This window comes from Cimex lectularius, unplaced genomic scaffold, assembly GCF_000648675.2.
Source record: "Cimex lectularius strain Harlan isolate CLEC.00 unplaced genomic scaffold, Clec_2.1 scaffold74, whole genome shotgun sequence".
In the NCBI taxonomy this organism is placed as follows: domain Eukaryota; kingdom Metazoa; phylum Arthropoda; class Insecta; order Hemiptera; family Cimicidae; genus Cimex; species Cimex lectularius.
Genome location: NW_019392795.1, coordinates 800,115 through 823,842, shown reverse-complemented (window position 1 = coordinate 823,842; position 23,728 = coordinate 800,115). Strand labels below are relative to the sequence as shown.

The 23,728-nt window shown below is 34.8% G+C and overlaps 1 protein-coding gene across 1 annotated transcript; it reads left to right on the top strand.

The window, feature by feature from the left end:
• Positions 1 to 2,371: 2,371 nt before the first annotated feature.
• LOC106667607 (sensory neuron membrane protein 1-like) lies at positions 2,372 to 23,591 on the top strand. Its single transcript, XM_014395660.1, has 9 exons — positions 2,372 to 2,483; positions 14,920 to 15,077; positions 15,136 to 15,283; positions 15,389 to 15,643; positions 15,707 to 15,921; positions 17,932 to 18,098; positions 19,082 to 19,200; positions 19,259 to 19,384; positions 23,226 to 23,591. Exons 1-9 carry the CDS (start codon positions 2,376 to 2,378, stop codon positions 23,436 to 23,438), a joined length of 1,509 nt encoding a protein of 502 aa, XP_014251146.1. The 5' UTR covers positions 2,372 to 2,375; the 3' UTR covers positions 23,439 to 23,591.
• Positions 23,592 to 23,728: the final 137 nt, after the last annotated feature.

Genomic DNA, 23,728 nt, shown 5'->3' with positions numbered 1-23,728 from the left:
GCGACAAATAAAATGACCACGGAGAGCTTTAGTGAAGGTATACTTCATTTTAACTTATTAAATTCACTAGTTTTCGTGGTCCGCTTGACCAATTAATATCTTTCAATTAATTAAGGTTTTTAGTTGAGATAAAACATTAAGTGTCACGAGCGGGATTCGAACCCACGATCTTCTTGCGTTAGTTTTCAAAATGCTTGGTGTCCTACAGTCATAGATGTGTTTTTTTCCGTTTTTCCAGATATTGCGAGATAATTCCAATTATGTTGTTGGAAAGTTCTTTTTATAAATTATATCGGCCGTTGGTGTTGTGTCTCTGACGTTGAAAAAAAGTGTATGTACTGTAACAGTTTCAAACAAAACCAATGTGACACCACAAGAGTAGCACTACACTTTATGTGAGTACGAAATACTTGGTTCAAAGCTTATATTTACATCTGTACTGTGTTCCAATCAACAAATGCTTTGTAATTCACCCAGGCTTTGAAGATGACACGAATAAAAGTCGAAACGCCGGAAAAAAATGAAAATTGCGTTTTTCTACACTACCTCTATCTTAACCACCGTCACTAAAAAACACACAGTTGTTTTAAAGTTGCTTTAATGCAAACATAAACAGTGTGTGAGAGCGGGTGTGTGTGTGTGTGTGTGTGTGTGTGTGTGTGAGTGAGAGAGAGAGAGAGAGAGAGAGAGAGAGAGAGAGAGAGAGAGAGAGATCAAAGTGAAACATTTCTCACCAAGTATTCAACAATTCCATAAACGCCGGATGATTTTTAGCATCGTCATGAGAAAATTTTAACAGAAAATACAAAAACGTTACTTCCGATAAACAATTGCTTAAATTATATTAACAATATTGCTTGTAACTTCAAAAGCAGTCGCTTGACACTTCGTATTAGCTGATTCCAATAAAAAAGTTACCACATGAAAATAATTGTACCAACTAAAACTAAATTACGTATTATTTAACAGCTTTCAGAAAAAAATTCAGGTACACAGATTTTACACCGAGATAAAAAAAAACGTAACCACAAAAATATATATTTCTCACAGCTTCTGATAAGCAAATTACTTTAAGAAATATTAGTTCATTGAAAAACAAACTAACTTATTACGAAATTTTTTTTTTAAATAACTAACTTACTTCTAAGAAACAATCATAAGAAAAAAGTATATTAAAGTAAGTCTCTACAATTTATTCTTTATTGTTCTACATTAAATTTTGAAACGTTTAAACTAGGGATTTCAGGATTTTATTTTTCTTAACAAATATATCAAATATACTTACTTGTGTCCAAGGATGTAATGAAAAAGCTAGTTAATAATTTCCGTTGATTGCCGGATATTCTTTTTATCGATTTTTCAGGCGATTGTGGCAAAGTACCAACTTAATAGTTTAAAAATATAAAATGGGACTTTTAAAGGTTTGTTTTAAGATAACTTTTAAACGAGCCTGTAATTCAGGGACGGTCTTAGGCTCTGTCTAGATTGGTATAGCGGGGAGTGCTTCGGATAACAGCTTTGCGATGTTTGCCGTATGAAAGCCTATTCAGTTCCCTTCTACTGCACCTTATCACACAAATACTTCATTTTTCGTGGCAAAAAATTAATCAACGGAAAAAGAAAAGTATCTTTATAAAAATAAGTCAAGACAAAATTCGTTTGTTCTCTTATGAAAACCTATTTAGGTCGCCTCTAAGGACAAAAGCTTCCTTTTTCGAGGCAAAAAATTAATTACCTGAAAAAACTATCTTTATAAAATATGCCAAGACAAAATTCGTTCGTTCTCCTACGGACTCAATTTGAATAGTAAGACACAGATTTTGAATTTGTATTATAAGACAAACATGTCTGAAACACTGAAGTATGAAAATCAATTAGATCTTCACTGAAATCTACCATTACGGTGACAAAGGACCTTTTCGTTAATTCGGAGAAAATAATTTAATTAGAAGCTGAAAGTAAGCAGAATTTATTTGTGGGTTTGAAACAAACGAACTTTGAATTACAGAGGGAGAATTTATGCATTACATTAGGTAACTTTGAATCTCAAGTGACAAACAAAATTTCAAACTAAATTTGACTCGATTGTGTATAAGAGTAGGAAAAAAAACTTTCGACCAGTTTGTTTTTGTAATCGATACGAAAAATCTCTTATTATCCATAAAGAGCTCTTTGGCAAATGACACAGAAACGACATGAATTATAAATGATATCCTTCTATTTTAAAAGAAGGAAAGAGGACGGCGAGAAGGAAAGGAGAGGCGGTATTTGATAATTTAACGTTGCCGAGCAAGGGCAATCGGTTAGGAGGAGGTTAGCAGTTAACCTTATGAATAGCCAATAACACCCACTTCAGTTGACAATCCGTCTTCACCATGAAAGCACCAATGAAATTGGGAGTCGCCGGGGTCATAGTTTTCCTCGTCGGCACTGTCGTCGGATTCTGGGGTTTTTATAAATTCCTCTATTATAAAATCGGACAAGTGAGTATTCGAAATCGGCCGAGGTGATGGATTAGTTGAAAATAACTGATTCAACGATTTAAAAACAAGTTGCAATTTTTGTAAAAAGGGTTAAGTTTTATATCTGGATCTTAGCAATGTCCCATGCGTGAAAACAATACGCCGTTTTACCTTCATTTCGTTTTATTTCCAGAAAAAAATCCCATTATATTTTGTTTCAGCTCTGCTGAGTAATTTTAAATTAATAGTTAAACCTTACACCTAAAAAGTCCCATTATTACATTTCATATTTCAATATTAGTACATATCTATTTTATCTAGAGTAATAAAATAAATCCAAATAGTATTAAATGAGATTAAACATATAAAAAATTACAAAAGCTAAAAGGCGCTTCGAGTAAAGAAGATAACTAGTTAAGTAAACTATTAAGTACAAATATCGCAAATAAATAAATAAATTTTTGAGAAGGATTAACCAGGCACAATTTTTTTTGTCTGTGATGCGGCGTTCTTCTAAAAAATTCATAATTTCTCTGGTTTTCGCCAAAATTCAAGAATATCACAACCGTCGGAAAGCAAAAATATTCCTTTTTAAGGCTATTTTAACATTATTTAGATTTTACATAATTACAAGTGAGGAAAATAAAGAAATAAACAAAAACACTTTAAATGTTATATTTTATATTTCCAGTTCTGATTTATCTACAGAGGCCAAAGATATTGCATTGCGTGTAGTTCAGAGGGTTCTTAATCATTGTTAAGTACTCCGGTAGACAGGTAGAACTTTACTAAGTTATCGAAATTTTTGTGTTTTTCGAATAAAAATCAGCGACAAGCGGAAGTCGAAATTGTTGAGAGAAATAATATTTTTTGATTTTCTCAAACATTTGTATCCAGGTGTTTTTAAAGGGGAAAAAACCGCATATCAATTTTGTGTATTGATAAAAAAATATTTGAACCTACTTTGTTAAGACGTTTTGTATGGGTATTTTCGTCGGACACTGAATAGAGCATCGAGATTTTTCTGAGGATTATGATTGGAATTCTGAGAATTGTAATGTTTGGCTGAATCCAATATTTCCAGACCGTAAATATCGTTTCGGAAGACTATTTTCTCGAGAAAAATACTAAGAATTATAAGAGAAAAACAAAAGAAATAAAAGCGAGGCTCATCTTCCGCCAGTTCGAGATTGGAAAGTAAAAGAGAAAAAAAAGATAATGCGTGATGAGATTTAATAAAAATAAATGAAATTAAAATTACTCTGATGAAAAGCAGATTAGGATGGTCTGTGGTTAGGGGATGATGAGGATTACCAGATACGGCTGTTTTCTTTTGTATTTCCTTCATCAGCCTGCTTGAACGTGATGGCGAATGAATTTTCGTTTCTTCCTTACTCACGGATACTACTTAAGTGTAAATGCGGCAGGAGTAATAAACGTGAAGAAACAAAATCAAATTAGAATATTGACCACACTGGGTATATACATATTTTATATTACATTATACATACATTACATTTATATTACATTTTATACGTTCAAAACATCCCCACTCTTTTCAACAATATTTTTGTTATTATCTATATTGTTCTACCACAAGACAATAATTTATTAGTTTTAGAAATTATAAAGGTTTGATTCACGGTACATTGGATTTTTAATATTTTTTATTGCCAAAGTATGCCCACGGGTAACGGCGCAACCTGATACTAAACCACCACAACATCTTGATATGTAAGAACAGTATAATTGCGGCGCCGTGTTCCTTAGCAAAAATTAATACTTGCTGACTAGGGAATTTTATTATTTCACATCGGCCTCAAAATAGAGATTTAATCCCTATCGTATAAGTTTTAACCAAATTTTCTCAATCAATGCAGTATCGAACGGCAAATAACCTGCCAAGGATCTCTCAACATTTATTAACACCAATAGGCTAAAATCCCTCAGGCAATAAATCGGAAATTAATTTAAAAAATTATTATTTATATAGTGTATCCAAAGTTTAATTTCAAAAAAATATTTCATCGACCACTACCAAGTTTTTGTTCTCAGCCACGGCAAATATGGGCAAAATATGTTCGGAAATATGTTATATTTATTACCTATATTGTTCTGCTGTACCACAATAATTTATTAGTCTGAAAATTAGAAAATTAGAAAATTATAAGCGTTTAATTCACAGTTAAGTGGTTTTTTGTATTTTATATGGCCAAAACATCCATACACTCTCAAAAATATTATTGTTATTATATATATTGTTCTTCGCCACGACAATAATTATTATTAGTTTTGGAAATTAGAAAACTATAAAGGTTTAGTTGACGGTTTGTTGGATAATTTCATATCTTGTATGGCTAAAATATTCCTACTGTTAACGGCGCGACCGGATGCTAAACCATCACAGCATCTAGACTTACATGAACTGTATAATTGCGGCGCCGTTTTTCTTAGCAAAAATTAATACTTGTCGGTAAGGGATTTTATTAGTTCACGTCAGCCTCAAAATAGAGATTTAATCTCTTTCGTACAAACCACGTCAGTTTTAACCAAATTTTCTCAATCCAGGCAGTATTATACGGCTCGATTTTATTAGTACCATTAAAAAAAGGCTTAAATCACTCCGGCAATAAGTCGAAAATTAATTTAAAAAATTATAACTGATAAAGTGTATACAAAGTTTAATTTCAAACAAACACTGAAACGACAACGACAAAGTTTTGTGTTCTCAGACGGTGCAAATATGTTTTGATGGATGAAAAAACTGTTGGCAAGTGAAGATCTCGGTGAAGTGTGTTATTGTTTACGTAAAAAGAGGGAGAAACAATTGGTCTTAAAATTTTGGATTGAAAACTTTGTAATCTTTCAATATTGGAATATTTAGCCGATCCATAAACTGAAAATTAGAAAATTGTAAGAGTTTAATTCACGTTTCATTGAATTTTTTTAACATTTTATACGTCCAAAACATCCCCACTCTTTTCAAAAATATTTTTTTTATATATATTATTCTGCCATACCACAATAATTATTATTAGTTTTGGAAATTAGAAAAATATAAAGGTTTGATTCAAGGTACTCTGGATTTTTAATATTTTATATTGGAAAAAAATGCCCACGGTTAACGGCGCGACCGGATACTAAACCATCTCAGCATCTTGATATGTAAGAACTGTATAATTGCGGCGCCGTTTTTCTTAGCAAAAAATTAATACTTGACGGCAAGGGAATTTTATTTTTTCACGTCATCCTCAAAATAGAGATTTAATCTCTTTCGTACAAAGCACGTCAGTTTTAAGCAAATTTTCTCAATCCAGGCAGTATTATACGGCTCGATTTTTATTAGTACCATTACAAAAGGCTTAAATCCCTCCGGCAATAAATCGAAAATTAATTAAAAAATTATAATTGATATAGTGTATACAAAGTTTAACTTCAAACAAACACTGAAACGATAACAACAAAGTTTTGTGTTCTCAGACGCTGGAAATATGGGCAAAATATGATCGGAAAAGTATTATATATTATCTATATTGTTCTGCCATACCATAATAATTTATTAGTTTGAAATTAGAAACTTGAACGCATTTAATTAAAGGTTAAATGGATTTTTTTTATTTTATATGGCTAAACCATCTCCACTCTTCTGAAAAATATTATGGTTATTGACTATTTGGAGATCGTGAATGCGGTCCAGATCTCATCTCACGATCTCCAAATTATCATTAAGTAACAGTCATTGAATATCATACATTATAGTGATTATCTGTATTGTTCTGTATTGTCGGCAATAATTTATTACTTTGAAAATTAGAAAATAATAAGAGTTTAATTCACATTTCATTGAGTTTTTAATATTTTATATGGCCAAAACATTCCTACTCTTCTCAAATAAATTATTGTTATTATCTATATTATTCTACCACACGACAATAATGCATTAGTTTTGGAAATTAGAAAACTATAAAGTTCACGGTTCGTTGGATAATTTCATATCTTGTATGGCTAAAATATTCCTTCTGTTAACGGCGCGCCCTGATGCTAAACCATCACAACATCTTGATATGTAAGAACTGTATAATTGCGGCGCCGTTTTTCTTGACAATAATTAATACTTGTCGATAAAAGAATTCGGTCACGTCAGCCTCAAAACAGAGACTTGATAAGAGTTTATTATAAGTGTTTAATTCACGGTATATATATATATATATACATACACACAAAAAGAACGGGCGAGAGATGGTGTGATTTCGATTGCAGTAGTAATTAAAGGTTTCGAGTGACACCCTTGTATCGTTGTGTCAGGTCAAAGGACCGAGCGGTTCGGCGGTTCGGGGATGGGGTGAGATGTCAGCTGTGTACACATAAAATAATTCGTTCTCGTCAGCCTCAAAACAGAGAGTTGATAAGGGTTTATTATAAGTGTTTAATTCACGGTATAGGAAAGACGCCGATTCTTCAATGACTCGGCGAGGTAACTGCGAGGAATTATTAGGCAGTAGGTATAGGAAAGTGTAAATGGTAAAGAGAAGGGAAGCAAGTATGTTACCCTGCAGGACAACATCAAAAATTGGGGGGCTATGGTGATAATAGAACGTAAATATTTAAAAAATAATAATAAAATATATGGAGATACATGTGGTGCTACAGTATCAAAATAAAAAAGATCTATGGTCAGACGTTCGTTTTTTATCATTTAAAAAAAATAAATAACCAATCTAATTGTAATTTTTCTGATTGCTAAAGGATTAAATAATAAAATAATTATTAAAATAATTTTAAACTAGTCGATATTGTGTAATAAACGCTGATGATTCTTTATGAAGGATCCAGGACGTGATTCGTTCTAAAGTAACTTTTCTAATTGATGTTTTAACGAATTTCATCTATTTTATAGAATCGTCTGATAGCTAGAATATTAAACAAACCAGTAATTATTTAAACTATTTCAAAATTCTGATATCAATCTTGACGATCCCATTTTAAACGATTCAGGACGTGACCAGTGCTATGGTAGATTTCCAATTTGCTTTTTTAACGAATTCTATGGTTCGCAGATCATTTCAATCAGTTACAGGCCGAATGGTAGCAAAACACAAATTTGAACTTTTAACAGGCATATAAACTCCTTTGTGAAAATTAACGCTTAGATTTTTAAATTAAAGTGTAATTACTTGGGATAAAATATATAAAATAGATGGAAATGATGATGGATGTTTCGTCAAAAGACATAAACTCAAAGAAGCTCGGGCATATAATATTAATTCTGGTTTATTTGAGAGAAAACACGTGAACCAGGCCTAACAGTTTTAAACGACTTAGCAAAAACAAATACAACAATGTTTATTAAGTCCTTTTATTAAAGGAACTTTTTAATAATAGGATTTATTCAACCAGACACAGATGTAGAGACGTTATTGAAAGTAATAAATTTAGCAGAGAGAGGAGAAGAGTGAACTCGTGTAAATTTTCTCACGGTTTGTCAAGAACAATGTTGATCTTTTACCAGACGAACTATACGGCTAAAAAATATTTGTGTAATTGAATCGAAATAATTGACCATCTGACAAAAGTAAGCAAACGAACATTCGCTCATCAGCATAGCATATAAGTAAAAAGCATGCTCTCGTAAGCATTTGTATTAATTTTTGTACTATTTTCTTTCGTATCGATTTATAACAGACCTATAAAAAACTTTAAAACAGTCAGTTTGACAGTAATTTAAAATTTAAAGTTGAGGTCTCATTTTCAATAAGAACCATTCGATTTTCGATCCCGGAACGAATCTTTTTTAAAAAGCTCGAGGGTTTTTTCTGAAATCTAAAAAAAGTTTTCGGAGAATTAAATTGTCATAATTATGTAGTATAATATGTTCTGCCTTCGGCTGTTATTGTTTTTCATTTCCTCTAAACCTTTTTCATCAAGGCTCGTAAACTTATTTTTCCTCCCAATCCTCAAAGGTGGGAGCCTTTATTTATATCATCATCCAGGTTCTTCAAACAGCTAATAAACAATATTTTTCAGAATAACTGTACCAGCAAGTGATATGGCTTGAAGAGCTGAACTGTTTGCCTGGGTTCGAACTTCTACATTTTCCAAGCCGAGGTTTCGGTGGAGGGCTCAATTTTTGTCGTAGCCTGGTGCATTTACTGTATCTCAGTACGCTAGTCTCAGACGTATGATGGTTATTCTTACATACCCCGATCAATATTGGACTATTGGGCGAGCTCCTTTATTGTCAAGAGATATAAGTTAATTTTTTTATCCAAATCTCAAAGCTTTGTTTAGAGCTCCAAGCTCCAGCTTCAGATTTAGGCTTTTCCTCAAGCAGTAGCAATATCAGCCTGCATATCAAGAGAGGAAGATTCATTGTTTCCTCTCCTTCTTGGAAATATCTGCTCGGGTTTGTTTCTGCTACTCCGAGTTTGTATATATATGCCTCAGGTCTAGTTAGCAGTCCCATACCATTCTAGTATCATCTTCGCGGTTAGTTTCTGCGATGATTCTTTGAAAAAGTTTTTTCCGTGCCCCTGTCCTAGGATACATAAACCGAGGAGGTTCTTAACCCATTGTTAATTGGATTTACAGTTTTGGAAATTTCGTATGCCGCAAATGGTTCAGCCAAATGTAATAATAATACTAATAATAATTGCTTTATTAAAAGAAAATTAACCTTTTCGTTTTATTAAAGAACAAAAGCATTATGGACTTGGATCTTCCGATCCGTCTGCCAGAGATCATGGTTTACAAATACATATGCAGTTTAGAGAAGAGAGAGGGAAGAAAAGAAAAAAGAGAAAAAATATACAAAAATAAAATAAAATAAAATACAAAATACAAAAATACAAAGTATACCTAAACATGCAAAATAAAAAATAAAATAAACAAGCGAACTAGTATTAAAAATGAAGCCTACACCCAAAATTTTGATGGCTTAACAACAAAGAAAGAATAAAGTTTAAAAATTAAATTCTTGAATCAATTTGTGTCCGTAGCTCCAATCATATTTAGCATACAGATTCAAGCTCCGAGAATTTGAGCCACTCAAAACCGCAATAGCTCACTTCTTGGGAGAGTAAAACAACCAAGGTATAAAACCGAATCTCACCCAAAATCGAGCAACCGCCAAAAAGTGAAACACAGTCTCGACGGAACGAGAATTGCATTAGAAGCATATACCCAAGTTACCTCTCGTCCACATAGCTGAAATTACATGTAAAACCTCACATCTCAGCTTAAATGTGCTTAGTTCACGCAAGGAAAGACCGTCAAAATTAGGCTTCTGGGAATCAAACATGGGTGAAACTTCTAATTCCTTGTAGAGAGACTGGTGTGTAGATGTTTGAATCCGTAGTAAGTAATCTTCCCGATGCTGAGAGGCAATCTTGGAGAGAAGAGTCGAAAAATGAACCAACTACGGATGTTCTCAAGGGTCAATGAGAAGACTTAAATAAAAATTTCCAATGAGCAAACCAATGGGAATTAGACTTAATTATTTCCAGTGCTGTGATTCTTGAAAACCTTGTGTTCGAGGAAAGCATCACTTTTGTTATGAAAGAGAAATGAAGCTTAAGTGTATAAACAAACACCAAGTTAGTTGCGGTTTTCAAATGCATAAGGTAGTTTGGGGTACTCAAGGGCAACGTGAATAATTTACATATGAAGTAACGTTGCACTTTTTCTATTCCCTCAAACCTCTGATACCCCCAAACTTGACAGCCGTAACACATCCCCGCGCGAGATACAGCATTAAACACACTAAATTTTGCTTTAATAGGGACATATTCTTGCGCAATAATAGGGCTCACCGTTATGTATCCTCATCGAACTATTCCAAATTATCGGCGTCCTCGTTGCCTCTCAGCCCTGATGAAACGAGGGTAATTTTGTCGTTTCCAATGTCTGGAACTTAATGCAATCCCAAACGACTATGGATTTCACTACCGATGAAGTACTTGAGAGGCGCCTGGCTGACCGAGTAAGATAGTTATTCTTTTATTGGTAACACCTAGCCATTTGATCTCCCTAGTACAATGTTCACTAAACAGTAGACTGTTCTCAAGGTTTTGATAAATTTTAGACCTTGGTTTAATTCCATAAATACCTGCTCCTGACCCATAATCGCCCTTTGAGCCATCTGTAAGCCAGATGATCGACATTAACTGTAATCCATTTTCCAAGTCTGCTCTATTGGGTGTTTTGGTTTGAAATCTCTTGTCTAAATTAAATTTTGGGATCATAGCTCGACAGGCTTCTCTAAAAACTCAGCTTGAAGTTTGAACGAATTGCTTTTTATGCGGAAGGTTATTGGTGCCAAGCACACATGAATTGTTGTTTTAGTCTCTTCCTATATGAAGATATATTGTCGGTAGATTTAGGATTTTCAGCGAAGCAGTGTAGATCGTTTTTAATGCTACAGTAATGCCCAGGCTAGCCTTATAACCGTCCTGAGGATTCTGACAACTCTCAGCGGTATCGTTTCCGCCCACCTAACCACCGATCTTTAAGTTATTGTGTTTCTAACAACTGCTGACTGTAATCATAGTTTGAAAATGTATGGATCTAGTCCCAAGCTTTTCTCACAAATTTTTGTCCAAACGGTTGGTTTTGTAGGCACAGCCAAGGCCGCCATATGCCATTGAGGACTTGTTGCTAAAGTCAGTGGTATCGTCTGCGACGATTTCGCCAATTTTGAAATTGGATTTTTCCTATGGCGTTGTTGTCCACTTATTGGGAGTTGTCTCGCCCTTGAGAATCGTCTTTTGAAGAAACAATCTTCTGAGGTGCGATGTGGGGCCGAAGGTATGGAAGAAAGAGGGGATGCAAGATAAACAAACTCCTCAGCCGAGGTGATGAGGCGTTTGTGATATATATGCCAATCAGAGGTCCAACTAATAAGAAGTTCAACTGTCCAACAAGAAGGGATTTTTGTGGCCATCTTGGAACGGCAAAACGGGGACCCTGGAAAATTCAAGCCTACACAAGGTGCCTTTTTTTTTGGAAGATACATTTTAATCTTTTGTGTGTGTCAAAGCCAGTAATTCCGAAATTATAATTTTTCATGAAATTTAAAAGATTTTGTTTTAGAAAATAAATACTTTTTCCCTTTACTCAAAAGTGTACATTTTTTATTTTTTTTAAAGATCATTTCTAATTTCGTTATAATTTTTATTTTATTATACATTCTCTTTTCTTTTAGTTTGATTTTTATTAACCATTATTTTAACAACCCTACATAGTTAGGCACATATGTGAAGGCAGTTTTAGTGGGCAGTCTTTCTCTATAAGTTTTAAAAAGAAAAACCAATTCTCTAGCTGAAACTGACCATCACACGTCATTGGTTATTTTATACGGTTATTTATACGGCGAGTAGCTTTCCAGTTGTCTTCAGGATGAATATTTCCTATGGGTAGTTGGTTGGTGGAAGAGTAGGTCCAAGGCTTCTTCGAATTGTTCCTCACCATTTAGTTGTCATTTTAGAGTTGGGGAACGTTACTTTTGTCATTGTTTAGTTTAAGCTTAATTAAGCTTTGGATATCATTTTCCAGAGAAATCTCTTCCTCTGTAAAGATCGCTATAAGTACAACTTATTTAAGCTTTATAAAAAGCACGACATTCTTGCATTTGAATACATGTTTTTTTAGAGTGTGTTAAGTGCAATTGTGCGTTAAGCGTGCCGTGTGTGGGTAGAAACGAGAGTGAGAGGATAGAAAAAGTCCAGTTTCTTTTTTAAAAAGTTCTTCTCACACCCGTATCTTTTTCTTTATGTAATGAAAATACCTTTGTTTCCGGAAAAGAAGGCTTTTTGGTGTGCAGTTATGAAGGGCGAATTATCTAAACTCACTACAGAAATAAATTCTTGGAAACTAGCCTTTTTTTTCTTCAAGTGCTTGCTCAAAACTCTGGTATTTGGGTCTTATCAATGGTAGAGCTGATAGTCGTCTGAATCCAAAGTTGAGGTCGTGTATTATTCTTTGCTCTTATAATTTTATTAATAAGGAAAAAGAAATAGACAATAAAAATCAAATCATGTGCAATCGATTAATTAAGATTAATCCATCCAAGAAATTTTGTGTTTGTTTTCTTGTGTATTTTTATAGAAATATCGGACAAGGCCGAAATTAAATACTCTGGTTAATCGATAAAATGCCAATTAATAATAATATTTTAATTGGAAAAAATTTGAATATATTCTGCCTGAATTGATTAAATACACGCGAACTCTTAGAAAAACTAAACTTTTCTACTTTATGCGAAGAACAATAGTCAGAATTTTTTTGATATATCCGGACGACAAATATGTAAATGTTCGTTATTTTGAATTATATTTTATTTTTTTATTGCAGCTTTCACACAAAAAGGGGAAATCTACTTCCACTCAATTAGCACAAATTATAATTTATCTGTGAAATATCTATCCTCAGATAACGAGCGTCACTCCAGTCATAAAGATCATTAAACGATTTAGGTCCATAGCCGTTTATTTCTTCAATAACATGAGTCAAATTAGGAAGAATTATAGAAAATTTCGAAGGGATAGTATTAAAAAATTGGGTTTCCTTTTTACAATTTGATTGGTCGATTTTTATACGGTGTATCTCAACATTTATATATACTACAATTAATTAAGGTTTTTAGTTGAGATGAAAAAAAGGTAATGGCACGAGCGGGATTCGAACCCACGATCTTCGGCTAGATACGCCGCTGCTCTACCACTTGAGCTATCGTGACCTCGATCCACTCGGACATCAACTTCCTATCTCAACCCCACCTTATGAGTTTTCCCTCTAGCCGAAGATCGTGGGTTCGAATCCCACTCGTGCCATTTACTTTTTTTCATCTCAACTAAAAACCTTAATTAATTGTAATGTATTAATTGGTCAAGCGGTCCACGAAATTAGTGAATTTATATTTATTTTTCAATTTTTGACGTTCCGCCCGTTACATTTGATTAATTGAAATGTATATTTTAAAGACAACTATATATTTTTTACATGAAGCAAGGAAAAAGAGCCAAAACGGACCTTTTTCTCTTTCAATTAATTTAAATTAATTTTAACGGTCGTTACTGACCAATGATCGTTTCGTTTTGGTCTACTTCACTGATTTCTTCAGGGCAAAATGATCGGTAACGACCAAACTACAGTCATCACTGAGCAGACGCGCACAATGTTCTATTTCAACTAAGAAGGTTTATGATTTTTTAAACGGCGTATTGAACGAAATGTTATAAATTGCAGTTTTAAATGTGACAAAAAAATATTTAAAGCTCTTAATAATTCACAGGGTATTTTAAGAAATTTGGAGACATTTGGGAAAAAAAAACAGTGCGGTGTTTTTCCGCAGGTTGAAGCCTTATTTGCCTGACAGATTATCACCTAATAAATTCGTATTTAAAGGGAAGAACGTTCTTGGTGAAATATATATAAAAAAAATATTTCGTCCTCTAAATCCATACTTGATGTCTCTCAGTTTTCTGACGACATATCCATCCTCAAGGAAAAAGAATCATACGAAAAGACACACAGTAAAAAGAGCTGGACGAAGCAGTATATGAGAATTTCATTGCCTCAGTAATGCTCAGGCTAGCTAGTCTCTGGGCAATACTGGTCCTGACCGCTATCAGCTGAATTGTCTTCGTAATAAATAAATAAAATAAAAACTGACCTTCAGACGGACCATGAGGTATATCTTTTTTTTTTTTTTTATAAAAGATATATATATATAAAAGAATAAAAACATATACTTTGGAGTGGAGTACAAACATAAATAATGATAATGATTACGATGATCAGGATGACCTCATCAACGGGTTTTATCACCCCCCACACGGGTTATATTTTTACAATATCAGAGCCGTCATTTTTACATATAAAAACACTGGATTTTAATAGTAATAATTTTGTGTGAAATCACTTACTTAACAGTTACTTTTAAATTAAATTCTTCTTTATAGTCAGGCCTTGATGATGCTGAATCATAACAACAAAAGCTTGAAATAAAACAGTTTTTTCAATTTTTTCCAAGTTTATTTCTAATGTTTTGATTAAAAAATAGAGATTAGATATCTAATTCATTAAGGTGTTTTACTTTGTTTCAAGGAGACCGACGTTAAAAATAATTTAAAATAAATTTGTAAAACTTTTGCCTCTTTCAAGAATGAAACGATTAACTTTGCATTTTGTCGTGTCCTGAAGAAGAAAATAGAACAGGCAGAGGTAATTTTGTAATATTTATGAAATTTGGGCTTTACCAAACATACTATATTCAGTGTGTCTGTCTAAACAAAGCTTGGCGTGGCTTCCTTGAATTAATCATATTGATTGTCAGTACTGGTTGGTTTCTGTAAAGATGTATTTTCCGGGTGCAGTTGTCAGTGCATATTGTCAATGTTGTGACTTGGGCCATTTTTTCTTAATCGATATTTGACTGATGCGTGAAACGTTTTCCTTCCAGAGTGTAGCGTTGTCGAAAGACAGCGAGATGAGGAAGACCTGGTCAAAGATGCCACTAGCCCTCGAGTTCAAGGTACACATCTTCAACGTGACAAACCCAGACGAAGCGCACGATGGAGCGAAGCCGAATGTGAAAGAGATCGGCCCGTATTTTTTCGAGTCAGTAGTCCAAAAACAACCTTGAAGTAAAAATAAAATATACAGTACCTTGTTCCAGAGAATGGAAAGAGAAGGTGAATCTTGAAGACGACAACACCGACGACACGGTCTCTTTCAACATGAAGGCGAAGTGGATCTTCAGACCTGATCTCTCCGGCGGGCTTACAGGAGAAGAAGTAGTCTTCATTCCACATCCTGCCCTTTTGGTACGTTTTTATATTTAAACTTTCTCCAAAATGTACTTCAAGTTCAAAAAGTATTTTTTCTTACAATGTTTCTTGAGAAATTATAGTGACATTTTCTTCTTCCAGAGTATGGTATTAACTGCTGAAAAAGAAAAACCTGGCGCGCTGCCGATGCTAGCGAAGGCGCTTCCTCCTCTTTTCAATTTCCCCTCGACCGTGTTTGTTCCCGTCAAAGCGATGGACATCCTGTTCAGGGGGATTCCGATAAACTGCACCTCGACTGAATTCGGCCCGAAAGCCGTTTGCACGATGATTAGGCAGAATCCCAGGGGTATGATACCCGACGGGAAGAACATATTTCTCTTTTCATTTTTTGGAGCGGTACGGGACCAATGAAAAAATAAATCATTAGGAAAAAATGTTATTTAAATTATTTTTTCGTAGAAGAACAACACTCCTGAAGCGGGGAGATTCACCGTTCATAGGGGCGTGAGGAATCCGAAGGAAGTCGGCATGATGGTCAAGTTCAACGGCAAGACGGAGCAGAACGTCTGGTCAGGGCCGGAATGTAACGCTCTCAAAGGGACAGATTCGACCATCTTTCCGCCATTTTTGTCAAAAGATGAAGAAGCACTGTCCTTCGCCCCAGATCTATGCAGGTGAAATCAACAAAACAAAAGATCAGATACCGTGTCGATAAGGATGTAAGCAGGGCGAGGAGCGTTGAGGCTGCCGTGGTTTTGAGAATTAACTGAAAACATTTTGTAGCAACTTTGTTTTATTACTCTTCAAAATCTCACTATTCTATTTTTAACACTCGATGTCAAATGTCAGAATACATAACAAACGAGATGGTTAGGAATGATTTGACAAATCGATAAAGAGAAAGAATGTTCTCACCAGTGAACTATAGTATTTTAAAATTCCAGGAAATTAGCAAAAAAGTGAATCATGTACAGGTCGAATGTGGAAAAATTGACCAGCTTAGCTACAATTCAATATTTAACAATCGTCTCCATAACCACTTCCAACCAGAAAATTCGATCTTCTTAGCCACACCTGAATATTTAAAATAACCAAATTACCCACGCCCACCCAACAAATTCCATCAACTTAGCCACACCTAAGGTTAAAATTAATTTAGTCTCGCCCATTCAGCAAATGCAAGGTAGCACATTTGATCTACCTAGCCACGCCTAAATGTTTAAAATTAATCAAATTAGCCACGCCCAACCAACAAATTCAATCAACTTAGCCACACCTAAGGTTAAAATTAATTAAGTTAGTCTCGCCCATTCAGCAAATGCGATCAGCTTAGCCATCCTCAATATTTAAAATCAACTTCTATAGCCAAGCCCAACTAGCAAATTTGATCTACCTAGCCACGCCTAAATGTTTAAAATTAATCAAATTAGCCACGCCCACCTAGCAAATCCGATCAACTTAGCCACACTAAATGTTTAAAATCGAGTAAATTAGTCTCGCCTACCCAGCAAATTAGATCAGCTTATCCACACCTAAATATTTAGGATTAGCTTCCATAGCCAAGCCCAAATAACAAATTTGATCTATTTAGCCACGCCTAAATGTTTAAATTAATAATATTAGCCACACTCAAGTATTCGAAATAGACCAGCTAACCACGCCCGCTAAATTAATTAGATCAACCGAGTCACTCCCAAATAATAATGAATTGACTGAATTTTGAATGGAACTCCTAAACATTTAAAATTAATCACTGTAGCCACATGCAACCTCAAAGCGGTTTATCTTATCCACGACTTACGAGCAACTTCGTACAGATAGCCATGAATAAAAAATTAAAACTGACCACCTAAAAACATCCAAACAGTCAAACCGATCAACTTAGTCATATAAAAAAAGATCAAATCCTCTCGCTTATTATAATGCCGATTTAATAAAAAATTGACCAGAAACGACTACCGACTTAATGGGATTTTTTGTTGTTTTTTATTTTTATTACTATAATTAAGTAAAGGCTAGGGGGGTTCATTTTGATCCATATTATTCAAATTGTAGGGACGTTAAATTCATTAACATTACATTCAAACTGTTTGAAATGATTTAATGAAACCGTTGTTTTTTTTCCAAGTTTGTTCCATCCTGAATACCTTGTAAATAAACTGAATTATTAAATAGAAAAATTAAAATCAAGCTAAGCGATTCAAATATTCCAATATTGTCTTTTTGTTGTATGGAATTATTTGTATATATTTACATAAAATAGTAGCTTTATTTACGATCTAAAATGTGACAACGGTTCATTACCAATTAATCAATGGTTATCAATTACAGGTAGTGGTTTTCCACTGCCATACAAATTAATAATTCATGTTCAACAGAGCAATAACAACACCCCTTTTCATTCGTGTATTCCAGCCAGGTCGTCATTCTCTGGAAAATGAAAGTCCTGTTTGAACACCTTCGGACCAAAACTTGAAAAGGAAATTAATTATTGCTTCACTCATTTGAAATTGTGTGAAAACTTAGAGACATGACTTTTTGTTACAAAATTTAAGTCCCAGAATTTAATTTATTCTCAAGTCAATACAAAAAAATACGCCTTGATTTATCTCAAATTTTGTTTTATTTTAAGTTCTTTTTTGCTTTCTATTTGCCCATATTTTTTTAAACCTTATTGTTTATAGGTCAATTGGAGCCAGGTACCAGCACCCGACCGTTTACAAAGGGATACCTGGGAATTTTTACACAGCCACCCTCGGCGACATGTCGGCAAACGAAGATGAAAAGTGTTTTTGTCCTAGTCCGACCACTTGTTTAAAAAAAGGAGCTTTTGACATTTACAAATGCGCTGGTGAGCTATGTTTGTTTTGTACAATTTAATTGAAGTACCTCCAGGTAGATGTAATAATATAATCATAAGAGTGACTGTATTTATTTATCTTTATGAACTCACATAGAATAAAAGTTCGTTTTACTCTTTAAATTTAATGATTTGTGTTTTTAAAATAACTGAGTCTAGAGTAAGGTGATAAAAGTCAAATATATCAACATTGGGATTTTTTTTTCATAATAACGACTTAAAATATATTATTTTCTTTGCTTTTAACAAGTTAAAGCATTATATCCATTATTTTTAGTGGCCTAATTGACCAAATTACTTCTTTCAATTAATTATTATTTTTGTGTAAGGTCTTGGTTGAGATGAAAAAGTTAGTGTCACGAGCGGGATTCGAACCCACTACCCTCGGCTGCCGGTGAGTGAAGGTCGTGGGTTCGAATTCCACTCGTGACACTTTTTTCATTTATGTCAATTAATTAAGTTTTTTAGTTGAGATGAAAAAAAGTTAATGGCACGAGAGGGATTCGAACCCACGACCTTCGGCTAGATACGCCGCTGCTCTACCACTTGAGCTATCGTGACCTCGATCCACTCGGACATCAACTCCCCATCTCAACCACACCTTATGAGTTTTCCCTCCTTTTGCCATTTTTCAAATGTCGTGTAATCGGTTTGGATTCTGAACTATGGGGAGTAGATGTCCGAGTGGGTCGAGGTCACGGTAGCTCAGGTGGTAGAGCAGCGGCGTATCTAGCCGAAGGTCGTGGGTTCGAATCCCTCTCGTGCCATTAACTTTTTTTCATCTCAACTAAAAACCTTAATTAATTGTCATGTATTAATTGGTCAAGCGGACCACGAAAGTAGTGAATTAATGAATTTTTCATTTATGTTTTTCACATAAAAAACATAATTAATTAAAATACTGTATTAAACTAAATTTTAAATTTTGTATCATTTTATTTTATGAGGTTGTTTTATTTTTTTTTTAAACCTAGGAGCGCCGATCATTCTCACACTTCCTCATTTTTACGAGGCGGACCCGAGCTACCTGGACGAAATCGACGGCCTCCACCCTCAGGCCGAGAAGCACCAGATCTTCATCAACTTTGAACCGGTCGGTCTTTCACCCGGGTTGAAAATTTAACACCTTAATATAAATCATTATCTTACAGATAACAGGAACACCCCTCGGCGCAAGAAAAAGGCTCCAGTTCAATATAGGAATACACGCGATTAAAAAAGTACCGTTGATGAAGAGCCTACCAACAGCCCTTGTACCTATGTTTTGGGTCGAAGAGGTAATAAAAAAATAAAGAAACTACCATACATTAAACAGCATATTCATTACATAATTAGTGTAAATATTTAATTATTAACAGAGCGAGAAATGTATTGTGACAAGGTACAATAGATGTAATCAACCATGCCCTTTTATATGTGAGAGGACACGCACAACCTATTGTGCTCGGAACCTTCGGGCGATATAACAAATTAAACTCAACTTTCTTTCACCAAAATCTTTCTTGTGTAAACGAAAAGGGTGCTCTTTGCTTTATTTAAATTTTTTATATCAACCCTTGGGGTCCTTAAAAAATATTGTAAGCATGTCGAGTTCGAATCGGGATTTGAATCCGGGACTTTTACCTTATAAGCGACGTGCCAATGTCGTTGCGGCCACCGACGCCCCTTGTATTTAGTTGCAGTAATTTTAGTATAAATTACACTTTCCATTCAAATGTTTTCTTATTCTCTCAGGAAAGCATAGGTTATTTATTCAGTTATTCAAAGAAAAGGTATGCACTCATTAGATTTGACTCCCAGGACGATTGGACGGATCGCGCGCCACATATGCTGACTCGATGGCAATTCCTGCAAAAATGCGTGGCAGATATCTGGAAAAAATGGCGACCGGAGTATCTGACCACTCTACAGCAACGTACGAAATGGCAACGGCAGACCGACAACATGGCTCTTGGAACGCTTGTTGTTATGCGTGACGCACAAGCACATCCCTTATCATGGCCTGTCGGACGCATCATTGAGCAGTACCCCGGTAAGGATGGGGTGGTACGAGTTGTGCGCATAAAAAACGCCCTCAGGAGAATATACGCGTCCGGTTACACGTCTATCTCCTCTGCTCCCTGAACCCTGAATCTTTCCAATCTTGTTGTCTCTTTTCTCTTAGTAAAATTTGGTGGGCGGTATGTTTACGGCGGAGAGAATTTTATTCATTTTTTTAAAAATGTGTTTATTTGTTCAAATATCCATGGAGACGAAAAACAAAAAAAGGGTCTCGGGGTCCAGCTGGCCAGTTAGTATTGGAGAGTGGATGAACGCGTTTGTCTAATTCTTTTTGATCTCGATTTGTAATCGAAGTTACAATTTACGAGTACCCCGCCGGATTACGAAGTTATTTGTTTTCTCTTCGCCCGCTCATCGTTGTGGAATCACGTCGCCTGCAATTCTTCATCGCACATCATTTGCTGTTCACAGGTCAGATTTTTCCTTTCGGCTGCTCACGTCTTCTAATAAGACTTTAATTTGAAGTGTTTGTTCTCATAATTGTTAAGTACTGTGAAAAACATTTAAAACCAAGTTTCTTGTATAGTTTGATTAATTTTCTGTAATAAGTCTGTCACTATTCTCTTTAATCTATTGACCCTGGCCAGGTCACTTTGTTGTTCAACTTATGTAAATTAAATTAACTTTATCGCCCAATGTATGTATATCATATTAATTTAATTTAGTTTAATTTAATCTATATTTCTTCATATCGCGTCCTGATTCTGTCAGGGAGTCAACGTGAAGGGACAGGTTCCTGCGAACTAGCAAAGGTAAGGAGTGTTGCTGCCAATTAAGGATAGCCCCTTCTTCCAACACATTTTGGAAATCATATGGTATCTAGTTGCAGTACTTTTAGTATAAATTATACTTTCCATTCAAATGTTTTCTTATTCTCTCAGGAAAGCATAGGTTATTTATTCAGTTATTCAAAGAAAAGGTATGCACTCATTAGATTTAACTCCCAGGACACAGAAATCATATGGTATCTAGTTGCAGTACTGTTACAATATAACTTTCCATTCGAACGATGAACTTATTGCTGCTATCAAATATTTCAAACCAGTTTGTTAATTAATCAAAAAGCCAACCAAACTGAGTTTTAGACATAACGAAAGGTCCGAAGAGCAATAGTAATAGTGAAAATCGATCACTTCCAGAATAATCTATGAGAAAGCTTATTCGTATTCAGATCGTATTCTGCACATAAGTTGAACTGTAAATTATCCACACTGGCTTATGGCCTGAAATTGAGGTCTTCTGAGCTATATTTTATTAATTGGTCATCTTAATTTACAAGTTGTTTTTATTTCCTTTATTCTTTAGCATCCAGGTCAGAAAGACTTTATTATCCATCGGTATTCAATGTTTGGTTATTTTTATTTTCTTACAATTGAAAATAGAAGGAAGAGTTTTGGTTTTGTATTCTTGGAAATTGGTGTTTTATATTCCTTCATCCGTAAATTTACGAGTTTTGTGGTTGAACTAACAAATTACATCTGTGAGGTTTCGTGGTCCGATTGATCAAATAAATTGTTTTCAATTAATTAAGGCTTTGGTTGAGATGAAAAAGTCAGTGTCACGAACGGGATTCGAACCCACGACCTTCAGCTAAATACGCCGCTACTCTACTAGTTGAGCTATCGTGACTTCGATCCACTCGGACACTAACTTCCTATCTCAACCACACCTTTTGAATTTTCTCTCCTTTTTGTCATTTTTGACTCTCGGCGACAAATGAAATGGCCACGGAGAGCTTTAGTGAAGTATACTTCATTTTACATATTACATTTGTGAGGTTTCGTGGTCCGATTGATCAAATAAATTCAAATAGATAGAGCTGCGGCGTATTTAGCCGAAGGTCGTGGGTTCGAATCCCGCTCGTCACACTGACTTTTTTATCTCAACCAAAGCCTTAATAAATTGATAACAAATTATAGTTGTTTAGATGATTCAATGAAGAGGTCGATTTTGAGAGGTCATTAGATTTTCAGAAATGCATATGCAGTATTTTTACGTATTTTGGATTTGACCGGTTCTTCTATGATTATATTATTCGGCATTAGTCAAGGGAAATGTTGAGCTAAAATATGGTGATTTTGGGTTGTGAGACACCTCTGCCATCTTTTGTATGCTGATGCTTGGTTCTAACCTCACGCCAGCCAGCAATCGTAATGTTGGGTTTGACAAAATCCCTGCCACCTTTTGTATCTGGTTGTGTCCTATATATTATATATTATGCAGGGTGGGCGACCAAGACCCGAGGGGTTAAATGCCTGATCGTACCCCATCCCTAAAAGGTCCGGGACTTGGTCGGCTCACGTGTCCTGAATAAATCTCTTGGACCTGTTCACAAACCCCAAGATTTTGGACCATTTAATCTCGGGGAGTGATTTGGTGATGCCCTCTTCTTCAAAGATTTCAAATCTAGACCTAGTGTACCTATCACATTCTGCGAGGTGGTGCCTTGGTTGTGACCTAACCCTTGCCGCCAGTTGTATGACCACACCAGTGCTACCAATGTAAGGTGATCCCCAAAGAAATCTGATTGTGGTGTTTTAATTACTCGGTGCATTTTTGATGAATGTTCCGAAGAAATAATTATGACGGTGATGAGAAGAAGAAAGCCTGGTGTTTGTTATTCCCCAAATGCTTGAATCGATCGTTCTTTTAAGAAATGGTTCAATTTTTTCCCGGGTATTATTTGTACTAATGGTTATGTTCCCACTGAGCGGTATAGGGGCGGTTTCTTCCTTCTCGTTGAATAACCTACAAATAGAGTAATTGAATATCCATGTTGTGTAGTAGTTTTCTCCGATATAGCCCTATCATTTCCCTGACTTTTGCCTGCTGTCCTTTAACTAACTGTAGCAATGTTTTTGCCAGTTCTTTAACTATGAGTTTATTAACTGTGGCACCTATTTCGTCTATTTTCCTTCTATTCAACAGATCGATTCTGAGATGGAAAAGTTTATTCGATCCCAAAAATAGGTTTTAGGGCTACGGTTGGTCTTGCAGGTCAATGGCAAATTCCAAGGAGATGAAATATGGAAGGAAATAATTATTGTTAAATTTCAGGGCTTGGAGTTGAACCAGGATTTCATCGACATACTCGACGCGAACCTGTTCCGCACCCTGAGGATAATCGGAGTAGCTAAATGGGTCATCACAATATTAGGTCTGATCCTGATCGGCGCAGGCGTTTTACTCCATTTCTACAGGCAGAAGGGCAGTGCAGAAGAGAACACAAAAAATGTCAACGTGTCGTCCGTCACCCCTAAAAAATACTGACTAGTCCAACACAATTTCACGTTGTTTGCAACTGAAATATAGTTTTGTATATTTTTTCGTATTCTCTCGCAAAGTTTTGTGGAAAGGAGAACAAACTTTGCGAGGTGTTTGTTGACTGTATTGAAATTTTAGAATAAAATTGTTATTTCCTTACATTTCTTTTTTCATGAAATTTTCCAGTTGGGTAAAAGAAAAACTACGAAAAATATATCACATTCTATTTAACATACAAAGAACTTAAGATTTTACATAGATATAAAAAATCACAAATAAATATATGAAGTATAAAA